General features: G+C 51.4%; 1 protein-coding gene across 3 annotated transcripts in view; it reads right to left on the reverse strand.

The window, feature by feature from the left end:
* LAMA5 (laminin subunit alpha 5) overlaps positions 1-13520 on the reverse strand; it is a 93743-nt gene that overhangs the window by 41154 nt on the left and 39069 nt on the right. For all 3 annotated transcript variants that reach the window (XM_074604897.1, XM_074604896.1, XM_074604895.1), the window contains exons 3-8: positions 11863-11980; positions 7925-8043; positions 7505-7675; positions 6931-7028; positions 1514-1629; positions 461-579 (exon numbers count right to left, since the gene is read on the reverse strand). In XM_074604897.1, the coding sequence (XP_074460998.1) occupies positions 461-579; positions 1514-1629; positions 6931-7028; positions 7505-7675; positions 7925-8043; positions 11863-11980 (741 nt within the window). The remainder of the gene's footprint in view (positions 1-460; positions 580-1513; positions 1630-6930; positions 7029-7504; positions 7676-7924; positions 8044-11862; positions 11981-13520) is intronic.

The following is a 13520-nucleotide window of genomic DNA, read 5'->3' on the forward strand; positions in this document are numbered from 1 at the left end:
AGATGAAAGTTTCATGCTACTGCATGAAACCAGCTCATGGTCACCTTGGAAGAGCTACTTTCCCACTTTAATTGGGAACTTCAGAGACTGAGATTGGCATTTTGGTGATCAGAAGAGATCCAGATGGCGGCACCCGAGCCCTGCAAACTAGGCAGGGACTTCCCAATGTGTTCAGCACCAACCTGTCCCTCCCAGTGCTCAGTGCCTCAGCAGAGCTCACCCTAAAGCATCGGAAAGGTAATGGTACTACCCAGGGGACAGACAGGAACCCAAGTGCTGTGTTCATTACTGGTGCACACCCCTTTAAACTGCTGCAAAGAGACTAACTTTCCAGCAAGAAACCTAATTAAGATAACGGAGGGTGCGTGAGGGGTTGGCGGAGCTGCCAGCAGGGCTGAACTCCAGGCTGACAGCGGAAACAAACACAAAAATCTTTTCCGCAGGAGCTCTTCAGGCCTACCTGACAGTCAATGCAAACACCTCCCCCTTCAAACTTGTCTTCACGACTTTTGCTGGCTTTGTGGCGATCCACCTCTGGGTCGTAGTAGCAGTCGTAGGCATGGCCATTGCAATTGCAAGCTGAAAACACAAAAAGAGGTTAGCTAAGCCACCGGCCCATGGAGGTCCTTCAGTCACCAGCTGGATCTCAAGATATGAACTCTTCCTCGTGGGTTTGACACTGGATGGGTTACTTTTCAACGAGGAAAGATGCTTGAATGCATCTGGGGGATTACACGATCACCCAAGCTCCCAGAAGTCTTCCAGTTCAAACGCGCAGCAGCAGCAACTCTTTCGCAAAGTCTAGTCTAGTCTGCAACTGGAGAAACGCAGCAGGCACAAAATCAGAAGTAAAATATGTGCAGGCATGTATAGACGAGAAAAAGAAATTACCCAACTTTAGGGCCTCAGGTAGTCTGGTTTAGAGGGCAACATTCTTGCCGCTCTTATCCCATCCGGGCTGGAGGTGAGCTGTAAAGTTCAGCACCCGGCGAGGGTGCTCTTTACAAACCCACAGGACTAAGATCCAACTGTCCTTTGCTGCCCTGTGTTTATAAGAGATGGTGTGATGTAGCTGTGCTCCGTGCTCTGCATTCCCAGTGCAGCATAAATTCCACTGTCGGCATTTACTAAAGGTTTCGCTAGACAAATAAAGATGTCCTGTATGTAAACACATCCAAACGCAATTCATCTTGGAGACAGAATTGAGCAATGAGTCTTGCCTGCGTGAACCCTTGGACACAGAGGAGGAACTGGAACGTAAGCGGAATCAAAGTCCCGTACCGACCTAGTGGGCCTCCCTGTGCGAGCCTCGACTGAACCCGATTCACCGCTGTGCAAACTGTCCTCTCACAGTGCCACTGATCTCCACTTCACCCAGTGCCACACACCATAAACCCCCCCATTCCAGTGAACGGCTTCTCTGCACTGCGCCATCAAGGGGCTGGCGAAGCACGGTCTAGCTGGGCTTTGCAAAACAGCTGGAAAAGGAAGGGAAAACCCAACTTCAACTTACGCTGGCATTCGTTTGCGCTGTCGGCAGTGGCGGGCTTCCACGGGAACTGGTTGAAGCCGGGGCAGCAGCGATCGCAGGACCCGCCGCAGGTGTTGTGCTGGCAGTCACACTGCAGCCTGCAAGGGAGAGGAAGGAGGTACAGCCAAACCAGCGGCGATGACAGGGATGTGTGGGATGGGGACCCACCACATAACCCTGCTGTGCATAACTATCACTAGTCAGAGTGACGTTTTTTAACCCAAATATTCTGCAAAAGAGAATTCTAAGGCATTTTTTTTTTAACTTTTGAATTGCTGATTTTTTTTTTTCTGAGCCAAACACCAGACTTTGCTCTTCCAGTGCCAGTTTCCTCCTTCCTTCTCCTCCACCATCACTCCCCTTTTCTTCACGGGGAGACAAGGATTGGAGCAAAATCAGTGTGCCACTGCCTAGTCAGCTCTGCAGACAGTAAAACGTGAAGTGGTCGGAGGTGGTAGAAACCTGAGCTGAAGCAAAGGACTTAAGAGGGAGTAGTGTGGTGCAGGGACACGACGTCCCCACCGCTGTGCAGGGGCAGCGTGAAAGGAACAAATAATAGTCCAGAGCTGGAGAGGGATGGGGCCACCCAGGTCCCATCCGTTCCTCCAGGTATACCTGTGCCACAGAGAGGAACGCCATGAAATTTGAATGAAGTCTCTTAGCAGACGCTGGCCCCACGCTCCCCGTGAAATGCACCTCCTGCTTTTCTCCGCTGGCACAGGCAGGGCTGTGCTGGGTAAACAGGCGGCTCCGGAGGCGCCAGGCAAGAAATCTCGACAGTCGACTGACGGATCTCGTCCCTGCTCAACCGCAACGGTGATTCATTAACATCAGTGACATCATCTCCAAAACTTCCACTTAGCAGAAGGCGATTCCCATCCAACACAAACGCTTTCTGTTGTATTAGACTTATGGATAATACAGCATGTTCCAGCTTTTATCTGTGCAATTACTCATTTCCCCTCAGGGTCGGTCTGCCACTCCCATCTCTCCCTCCTCCAATGCGTTTCCATTCAAAAGCAGTGTTTAAAAATAAATGTAATTTTTTAAAACATTAGAAACAAATGGAGTAGTCATTCTTGGTGAAACGCAGGAGTGCAGACACGCGCTTGCATGCGGGCAGTGAGCTGAGTGTCATGGTTTTCACCTACATGTATTTTTAAGATGTGGGACCTGCAAGCGTATGTATAGCGAACAGCCAGACAGAGGCAGCAGCATGGGACAAGTGAACTCATTTTACTGAAATACGGGATGATCTGAAAGTTTGGAAGAACGCGGGCAGGATCTGCACTCAGCAGGTGCTCCTCCCCTTGCAGGTACCCTGAAACGCTTGGCTGCCGTCAGCTCTTTGAGCACTTGTGATGCCTCATCCCTACCCGCGTTCCCAGGCTGGGCTGCAGCGGGCAGAGTCCAGGCACGAAACCGAGCCCCGGAGAGGTTGGCTGGAGCCTAAGTGACAGAAATGAGCCCTGAAACATTCACCGGGAACTCTGTTCTCCCCATGTTTTGCAGAGCCAAGGGGGAGACTCAGTGAGGGGCAAACCTCGGCCACGTCACCCGCAGACCTCTCACCTGGCTGACTACCACTCAGCACTTCCAAGGAAACACAACTTTATGGGTTTTTTCCATGGCAGCAGCTGGAGATCAAGATTAACATCCATATGCACATGTGTGGAGAAAGATGGTCACTGAATCAGGGAACTTCGAAACCCACTGAGCAGTGTTAATCTCCCTGGCTGGAGGACGTGACTCCAGCCACACACCCCGGCTCTTTAATGTTCGAAGTGTTTGAATCGCACTGGTTCCGTTCCCAGAATGCAAAAAGGTGGCACTCAATGAGCAAAGATGCACATTTCAGATGGAGAAGGAGCTATTTATTTAGTCTCTGCTGTCCAGACTTAGCAATGACCTCTCCGAGAGCTCATCTATCACAGCAGCTTTACCGTACCTTGTGCCGAGTCCATGCTGCTAATGAATTATGGACAAATGTGCATAAGCTACAATATTTACATGTTTCATTGATTGAATATATACAAGGAAGAAGAGGGAGCGGCTGTGTTCCCATAGCACATATTTCCTGGTCCTCCTGCTGTAAAAAAATAAAACCACAGTCTTCCCACTGGAACTGACGCTCAATAACAGTTTCCAGGGAGCAGCTGTGTCGGAGCCGAGAGCGGTACACAAGCACTACAGCATCTGGATTTAGCCAGGACATCCGAGTAGCACAACCAAGAAAAAAAAAAAGCCCCTTCCTCTAACTGCTTCTGACTGTACCGAGGGGAAACCACCTGCAAAAGGGACTCACGGTCAGCACAAATCTACCAGCACATATGGTGCTTTCCCTTACAGAATGGGAAAGAGCAAGCTAGTGAACAGGATCCAGCAGGAAAGCATCCTTGATCTCCTGTTGATCCACTTCTGAGCAGCCAGGCTGCGGTTGTCTTGCTGGTTGTCTTCAGCATCAGGCACAGAAGCAGCAGCTGGACGCTCTGGTTGGCTCCTCTCTTGCTTGTGGCATCCGTGATGGGGCAGTGAACCCACGGAAACAGTTGCTCTTGTCAGACAGATGCCAAGCTCTTGCAGGGTTCTCCTGAGCTCACATCAACAGCAGCCGCGTGTTAACACACGATTCCTGTCTGAGCTCTCCGTCTGCAACGTGCCAGGCCCCCGCTGATGCTTATCTCACTGCTCACAGGGTTTGCCAGCAGAAAGGTTTGTGCCTGATCCTGCTGGTGTTCACCTTTAACCAGGAGAACTTTCCTTCCCCTCTGCTTAATTCAGGCCATTTGCTCTTGAGGCAAAGACAGACAGTTGTGAAAAGTGCAAAGGACCCTTGAGGAGGCTCCATCTGCCCACACGCTGTAGCCGCTGCACATACATGCTCACACGGGGACCAGACGTGCTGCCAACTTCACACAGCTGGATGTGCAGCCTCCGTAACTTGGCACTTCAAAGAAGCTTTCCAAAGCTGGATAAACATCATCATTTATGGCCAGGAAGTCAGCTCACGAACATGCTCCGTCACGTCCTAAAGTCTTTGCCAAGATTTCTTGCTCACCTCAACTCTATCAAAGTGCTCATCCCGCCTTTCTGGGCAACAGGCTCAAGAAACACAGGCATGTGTAGAAGAGAGAAGTTAAAATGAGAAGCGGAGACCTCCCAGACAGGCTGAGACACAACTGGGATTTTTAATAGGGCTGGGCCAATTCACATTCCTTGTCTCCCTCTATTTGCATTTCCTTGCCCTGTTGCTGTCACACGTCAGCATCTGAAGCAGCAGGACATGTGCAGAGGGACACACCGCAGCTCCTGCTCAGACGGGTCACACATTCGGAATAAATGATATATTTCTCACAGCTGGGGCCCATGACATGAAGGGACATTGCGTCCAAGTCCCACCTGCCTCTACAAAGCCTCTTGTCATGCAGCGTTATGGCAGGTATCGCCGTGCTGGCTCCGTGCTCCGTCAGGGCAGGAGGGCTGGGACGACCGCCCAGCAGTGCCCGCTTCGGTGGGAAGGCTGGACACAGCTGCTGCTGGAGCCTTGGAGAATGGCAGCGTTTCACCGATTACTCATTTTCTCAACTGAAAGTATCATATTTCTGCTGACTTCTACATGCTCCTGGGCTTGCTAATTGGGTACAGCAATGTCATGAGAAGTTCTTCTATTTACCAGCATCTTTGTCCTGATGTATCCCAAAGGACTTTACAGATGTTACGTGCTGACTGTATGAAGCACCCAAGTAGGAAATGTTTTCTCCTCCCGGCAAGCGCGATCTGCTCTGGGTGAAATGCAACAGCTGCTGACGAACGTGTGCTGCAACATTAGAGCACACCCTGGGGCCAAGAGCGAAGATGCCAAACGCATCCAAATCAGAGTGGAGGAGGGGAATTCTGGGAGGCAGAGAGTTGTCAGCAGAAGTGGCATTGAACAAAGTTCCCAACACATCTCTCCTCCCTCAACTTTCCCTCCCTTCCTGGAGAGCCCTGAGCCGTCGATATACCCAAGAAACGTCAGGACACTTCTATATTAAAGAATCACTTTGCACCATGAAGTCCTTTTGTCCTGGTACAGGGGTGCACTGTGCATCCAGCGACACCGAAGTCTAGAACAAAACCAAGGACCTGTACATTCAAATATGTGTGAACTTCCCTCTGTCAGAGAGCTAGGCACACTAACGCACACTTGCTTTTCAATACATCTTTGTTTTAACACTTAGCAGCTTTTAGCCTTGGCTGGGACTCACTGGAATTTTATTTTAGAAGATCCAAAAGCTCTACATGATCCTGATGAGAAAGAAATATAAACTTCCCTCGTCCAGCTGAATCTACCCATCCCTTTCATAAAGGCAACATTCAGGCTGCAAACAGATGGCTAAGAAGCAACACTTTCATGGTTTGAAGCAGCTCTTTGGCATTTCACAAACCTTATGAAGAACGACTGAGGGAGCTGGGGTTGTTTAGCCTGGAGAAGAGGAGGCTGAGGGGAGACCTCATCACCCTCTACAACTACCTGAAAGGAGGTTGTAGAGAGATGGGGGCTGACCTCTTCTCCCTGGTGACAAGTGATAGGACGAGGGGAAACGGGTTCAAGTTACGTCAGGGGAGGTTTAGATTAGATATTAGGAGACATTTTTTCACTGAAAGGGTTATTAAACATTGGAATAGGCTGCCCAGGGAGGTGGTGGATTCACCATCCCTGGAGGTGTTTAAAAAAAGGGTAGATGGGGCACTTAGGGACATGGTTTAGAAGTGGCTCTTGTCAGGGTAGGCTAAAGGTTGGACTCGATGATCTTAAAGGTCCCTTCCAACCTCAACAATTCTATGATTCTATGATTCTATTTCAAGTTGCCAAGGCGGATGGGAAGTGTCCCATGAGCCAAATGTAACTGCTTTGTATGCTCTCATATTTTGCAAAGAGTAGTTTAGCTATGTACATAACCAATCTCCGGTTCTTATGAGCAGAACAGGACAATGGAGTCTGGTTTCTCAGGATACCATCTATTTACGAGAGCACTGTCCCAGTTCGTAAGAGACTTCTCTCAACAAGTTCAGAAACCAGCCCCGGGCTTTGATGAGAAACTTCCATGTCCAACACCAGTATTGGCTTTGCACACCTACCCTCCCATTCCCGCACTCTGCTCCCATGGGGATGGCAAAGTTGTGGGCAGGGAAACCAGACCAGGGAGCTGATCTGGCTGAAAAACAGCCTGACAAAACATTTGGGTTTTGCTACTTTGGCGGGACCAGTTTCTGGTTCATTCTCAGGGCAGAGCCATGAACAACAGTGCTGGCACAGTTACAAGCTCAGGACAGGACACAACCCACACCGGCATCTTTCATTCTTAGCAAAACAGTTCAAATGCTTTTACACAGAACTGGGACTTTGAAAAACATACCTGTAAGGGTCACTAGGGTCTTTGGCATCACAGACATCTGCATGGCCATGGCAGACACAGCGCCCTCCAATGCTGATATCCTTGATGCTGTAGTAGTACTGGAGAGAACAACAAAGTTTGGCCATCAATATCTTTATGAATAAGCTTCACACATAATCCCTGCTTGGAATTCATCAGGACTTTATCTTGTAAAATGATGTGTTGGAACATTTCCCTTACAGTCACAAGCTCGACCTCGTAGGCTGCAATATCTGCCTATGGTAAGACCCGCCACCACTAACAGAGCCCTTTAATTACAAGCTGGGTCTCCCAGCACAGCCAGGAAGCCGCAGGTGACGCAGGAGGTGTTTCCCAGTTTCACGTTGTTGGTGCTAAGCACAGCTCTTCCCAAGCAGCCTCCAGCTCCAGCCACGGCAGCAGTGGCATCCGCTGCAGACGCCTTCCTCTTGGGGAGTGTAAGTACAGAGAGAGGAAATCCCCACGGGCAACATCCAGGGATGTCTCCTCCCCAGAGGTGGCACGCACAGCCCTCAAACACTTCCACCTTAGCAAGAGGTATCAAGGCCTGTCTTACCCTCCTTGTCACTGTAGGGTCCCTCAAGGCTTTGCCCATCAGGTGCCCGAGCAGAGTGTTTGTCTGCAGGAAGCGCAGTCTGATGTTGGTGGCTTTCGTGAAATTCCGCAGGAGAGGAGAGTAGGAGAAGTTCATGGCTCCTGGGCGCCCATTTACCAGAGAGACAACAATCTGTGAATGCAAGGAGGGAAAACAAATCTGCGTAATCCTCTCAAGTGGGAAGAAATTAATCTCTCCCACAGCCAAACTCAATCTTTACCTCCCCGCAAGACGACTGAATCAGTTCCCTGTCAGTCTCATTTGTTTTAACGGAGAAATTCAGGTGGCACCCAAAAGTCAAGCGGGAACTAATTAATAAGAGTACCTACAGTCACGAGAAACCCTGGAAACTCCAGGGGACGAAAATGTGCAACTGCTCACCTCCCCATTTTCTAAAGGCACGATCCGGGAGTATTCAGTAGTGCAGATGGCATGGTCATCCTTGGTGATACGATCCACAGTTTGCAGTCCAAACTTCTCAATGCAGTCCCTCTTGGAAGCTGTTCAACAACCAGAGATGAGAGTAGTAAGAGAAAGGGAATAATTCAGAGCCCTGTATTGATTTTCCCACACTGACCAACAGGAGAGAAGGGTCTATACTCTTTATTAAGCATTCACTATATACAGATTGCTTTGTATCATAAACTCTGTCCTTGCTAATATACACACACTCCACTAAGGGAGGGAGTCACTATGACAGTAACACGCACAGTCAGAAAATCCCCCAAACACTTCCTTCCAGTAAATGAGGAAAGTAAGAACAGCCACTGTGACCACCTGCGGGGAAACCCACCCCTTAATTTTGCCATTAAAGCTTACGGTTTAACCAGCTTGAGCCCAAACCCTGAATTTGTTGTCTTACTGGCGCTGTATTTGCTACCCTGCTTCTGCTGAACTGAGGAAGGGCTATTTGCCACTGGAGCTCTGCTCCTGATGTAGAAGCCTCAACGTCTTGTGTAGCTCCTGAAGAGTGAGCCAGCACAGAACCGCACGACGAGAGCAACCACAAGCCATGGCCACCGCTGCGCCATCTCCCATCAGGCAGGTGGACACACAGGGGTGGGGAGGGCGCTTCGTGGTGTTTGGGAGAAGCAGAGCGACTGCCTGCAGGACATCGCCTCCTCCCACCTTACTCTGAACTCTGCAACTGCTCTTAACCAAACGCTACAAAATAGAAATGGCGAAGCGGCCCAGAACCACCCCTTGGGGACAGCAATCGAGGGCTCCTGCCACTAAGTGGCAATGCAAGGCTGGCTAAAGCCAGGGGACAAGCATGGCCAGGCAGGCACACTGCTGGCCCTGCAACCTGCTTTGGGGACGCTGCACACCAAGAGCCTCCTTGCAGCTGTAAGAACGTCCTGGTTCCCTGCGCAGCTGCTCCTGCAAGTCCAGCACCCTCATCCCCAGGACGTCTGACATCCCTGTGCCAGTAGAGCCAACCAAACCCCAGTGAACGTGCTGGGGCAGTTCAGGACCTGATTGTGCAGGGTGGGGAGCACCCACCTCCACCCATGCAAAAGCCTTCACGGGGCCACTCTCTGGGGCTGTTTCCCCTTGGCTGTTTCCCCTTGCTTCCCCCCGGCTGCTGCTCCTTCCCACTCCCGTTTCACCCACGCCAGGAGCTCTCAGCAGTGTGTGCCGAAGGACACATCGCTGCAACGCTCCTGAGGGCGTTTCCACGGGGAGAAGAGGGAGGAAAATGCAGCCAACACAACCTGCTGCTCCTGCCAGCGCTGCTCAGCTCATGCAGGTTGCTGGTGGGGAAACGTTAGCCTAATTTATGGGAATAATACTCCAAAATCTGTTGCAATGTGCCTCCAGGAGGCATGCTCCTCACTCCACGTGCTGCGCTGGTAGACTAAGCCAGGCAGGAGGAAGAGGAAGGGGGGAGCACAGAGAGCTTCTGCCTCCCCTGCCTTCACCTCTGGCTTGCACCCACCCACGCCTCATCTCCAGCAACGTGGCCTCGCTCCATGAAACACTGTTCTGGCAACAGCAGGAGCTCAGTTGCATCCACAGGAAGATGGTGTGGAAACATTTAACATCAGGTCTCTGGCTGCCAAGCTTTGCTTCACCAGGTGCTTTTTTAAAGGCAATTTATTCTCAAGCCCCAGGCAAGGAGCCTGTCACCACTGCCTTGAGATGATTGATTTCCAGAGCACTGCCATGGATGGGCATGGAGAGAGGATGCTCAGCAAGAGCAGCTACTCGGGAAAATCAAAAATCTCCTCTAGTTATTGCGAATCTATAGAAGGAGCCAGGCACTCTGTAAGCTAAAACAGAGTAACCCATCAGCCTTAAACTACAGACTGGGGCAGCCTACCCTCAGTGCGGAAAAGGACGGAGCTCGCTCTGACTATGGCTGCCTTCCCCTCCGCAGTGGCACTGCCCAGCAAAGCGAGATGAAACGGGCTAATCCTGCGCAGATGCTGAGCTGGGGCAGGCAAGGCTCCACGGGGATGGACGGACAGCTGGGACCGGGCATCTTTCATGTCCTGTCCCCATTTGTAACGCTGTGTGGGGAACCCTTCGTGTGGATAAACACCAGCATAAATCTCTCCCCAGCGCTCCCGCTTCTCCTTTGGTGGCCGAGGAAAGCGCGGTGCCTCCCCACCGCGGTGCAGGGAGGATTCGCATTGCCACGGTCCCTCCAGCCCCTTCTCCCCCAGAGAGCCCATCAGCCGCACTGAGAGATGCTTTCCACGACAGTCATTTCTTCCCTCCTCCTGCAGAGCTAAGCCCAAAAGCATTCCGGCAGCCTGGCTGGAGGGCTCGGGGCAGCCTGGGGAACCGGACACCTCCCACAACGAGCGGGGCTCCAGGGGCAGCACAGGGACGGTGTCACCCAGGGCAAGGCTTGCTGGCGTCCCTGGAGAACGCTTACATTTCTGCTGTCTGCTTTTAACCCTCTTACTGAACTGACCAGTGTTTTTATTAGACCACCTACAGAATTCCCCATGCCAAAAATAAACCTCCGCAAAGGACTTCTTGTGCTAGCAAATCTGGCAGGTTTTGGAGCAGCCACCTCTTTATTTCCATGGGAATTTTCCACTGGGCTGTGTCACTACATGTCACTTCTGAAGGGGGGGTGGTAACAGGGCTGATGTTGCGGGTGGGAAGAGGACTCCACGCGTTGCAGTGTTGGCACTACAGGCAGGAACAAGCAATTGGGGCAAGAGCTTCCCGCTCAGCCCCAGACGGGGCAATAAAGTGACCGCAATGGGCCCCATAAGACGCTACAGAGCTGGAAGGGAAATTCTCAGAGAAGATATAAAAAAAAGGCAAAGCAGGCACTTTGACAGCAGTAATTCCCCACCAGCACAGAGCAGAGGGGAAAACATCCACACTGGAGAGGAGCTACCACACTAAGGCAACAGAGTGGGTAAAATATCTGCAGCTCCTTCTTGCACAAAAGGTAAAGCACAGGCTGACGGGGGAGCCAGAAATACGAGCCTTTAGAGGCAGACCAGGGTTGAGGCCTCTAAGTGCTCCCAGGTCCTTCCTTGCCAGGTTTTAAGTTCTGGCTGTAGATCTTAACTCACATCTTCTCCCAGTTACTGCTGCTGCTTCTGGGAGAGGCTGGTGGTTAACAGGTTTCTCAGCATCTGGCTACCCCATAGAGCCTTTGGGAGAAGAGTGTTGTAGAACCAGCTGTTTCTGAAGGGATCAGGCTTTCATCAGAGAATGGGGAAGTCAAATGCACAGCCTGGCTCTCTGCAGTCACCCTTTCCAGCTGTTTCTGATCCCACCTTGCACAGCAGCAGGACAGTCCCCACACAGGCTGTATCCGATCTCCAATACTGGTAAGTGCAAGGAGACTGTTTTCTACCTCCGGACTTTTCTGTTACAGCAGCCACTTGGAAGCGAGCTGCTGGTTTGCTTCTAGAGGAGCTGAAATGTGCCAGTCCGCATACGGTCCAGGGCAGACAGACCGAGAGAGGAGGGCAGGGAGGAGACAATAAGAGATCTCTTGTTCCAGACCTAGATCAGCGATGCCCAACCATTGATGCTGGTGCCAACTTTGGCATCCACAGAGATTCGTGTGGGCACCAATGATAATACTTCAAAAAATACAGGTAGTCCCAGAGAGCATGCAAGTTCTCCTGCTCTGAGGAGCACCACAATGTCACCCAGCTCTGATCTGAGCTTCAGCTCCTGCAGCATTGTTGGGCAGAAGAAACAGAGGACACGTACCACGTCACAGCAATGACACAGAAACAACTCCAAACCAGCCCAGGACTTGCACAAAGAGCCGTCTTCACTGTGGCCTCGCTGCCTGGCACTAAGCTGCAGCTCTCTTGTAACACTGGAATACTTACAGGCAAAGTACTGCCAGGGCTCGTAGGTAAGGCCAAAGTCGGTAGATCGCTCCAGCACCCAGAGGTCAGGACGCGGGGAATTGGCAAATTTGATGAGGACATATGCCACGTGGAAGAGCTGAAAGAAAGGAACACAGAGTTAGTTGGCTCCTCAAGGCATCATAAAAACCAGGGAGAGCTTAGTGGTATTCAAGCCGAATAAACGAGCTGGCGCTTTGCAGATCCTGCTGCTCACAAAGCAGCTTGCGGAGCAAAATCCTCCGTATCTAAAAGGATCGTGATAAAACGCGGCTGCTGGAGAGAGACAGATTAGGGAGCTCAGCTCTTACCGGTCCAAACGCAAACAAAACACAGACTTTGTGGCTCTGGGCTGTACTCGGGAGGTTGTGCTGGGCAACACCTTCGACTTAGCCTCGGCCCGAGCAGGCACCACTATAAACCAGTGCCACTGCCCTACCAAAGCCCTGCCGAGGGAATCTTATCCTGGCTTGGCAAGGCAAAGGCTTGGCCCCCACCACCAAGCTCTGCAAGGTCATCCTGAAAAGCTGCTAAGTGCTACGAACCTGTTCTGGGGGACTTGGTTTTTTGGGCTGTTCTTGGGGTAACGGGTGACACCCCGGACTTTATACATACGCCAGCCTGGGAACATCCAACTGCACCTTGCACACAATATCACAAAATCCTTGTTTGTTGTTTCTCTTTTTTAAAGGCTCTCTACATGGCAGCCCTGCTTCACCCACGCAACCTGTATTTTTAAGTTGGTTGCAGAAAATCCCCAGCACAGCTCCTCTTCCCCAGGTGGCTCCGGGAGGGGAGAGCAGAAGACCCACTTGGCTTCAGCACAGCTCTCACACTGGGCTGCTCCCATTTGTCTGCACGCCGACGTGTGCACACGCACCCTTGCCAAGAATAAAATAAACGCACTTTTTAAAAGAGCTAAAATGTCAGTGCTACAGAGAAACAAAAGCCCCAGCAGAATTTCCCTTCCCCGGCTGGCACGGGCTCGCTCCAAGAATCCCCACTCCATCATCCTGTCACAAAGTGATATTTAAAGGCAAATAAAGTTCTCTTATCAGAGAAAATTCCTAACGTCAAAAACAACCCAAAAGGGAGTTTAGTGCTTGAAAAGCAGAGATTTATAGCTCAGGAGTGCCTCCTCATACAAAGCTGGTGCTGTACAGGCATACAGCCCCCAAAGACTAACAGGTTCCCAGAGGGACACTTCTGCCAGGGGAGGAAAAGGGGGGTTCCATGCCCGTCTCAGCCCGCCCGCCCCAGCAATAACCAACTGCGGGAGGGCCAGAACAGCAGCCTGCACCTCGGCCCTGCCCCAGCCACACACCTCGGCGAGCCAGAGGGCGAGTATTAATAACAAAATAGCCCTGACAATCAAAAGGAGACTTTTTAAGGGCAAAAAAAGGCAAGGAAGAGGCATTTAAAATCACCAAGACATCCATAAAGCCCACGTCTTGCTATGCTCAGCCAGACGAAGGGGCTGAGCGCTGCTGTGTGGGTCTGGAGCAAGAGGACGGGTGCAGCCCTGCGGAGTGGCACCAGCTCAGGCTCCTCCTCAGCAGGACACACAGACAAAGACTTCCTCAGGCTCCTGCCGGACGCTCCTCAGGCTCCTGCCGGACGCTCCTCAGGCTCCAGGGCAG

This window comes from Larus michahellis, chromosome 12, assembly GCF_964199755.1.
Source record: "Larus michahellis chromosome 12, bLarMic1.1, whole genome shotgun sequence".
NCBI lineage: Eukaryota > Metazoa > Chordata > Aves > Charadriiformes > Laridae > Larus > Larus michahellis.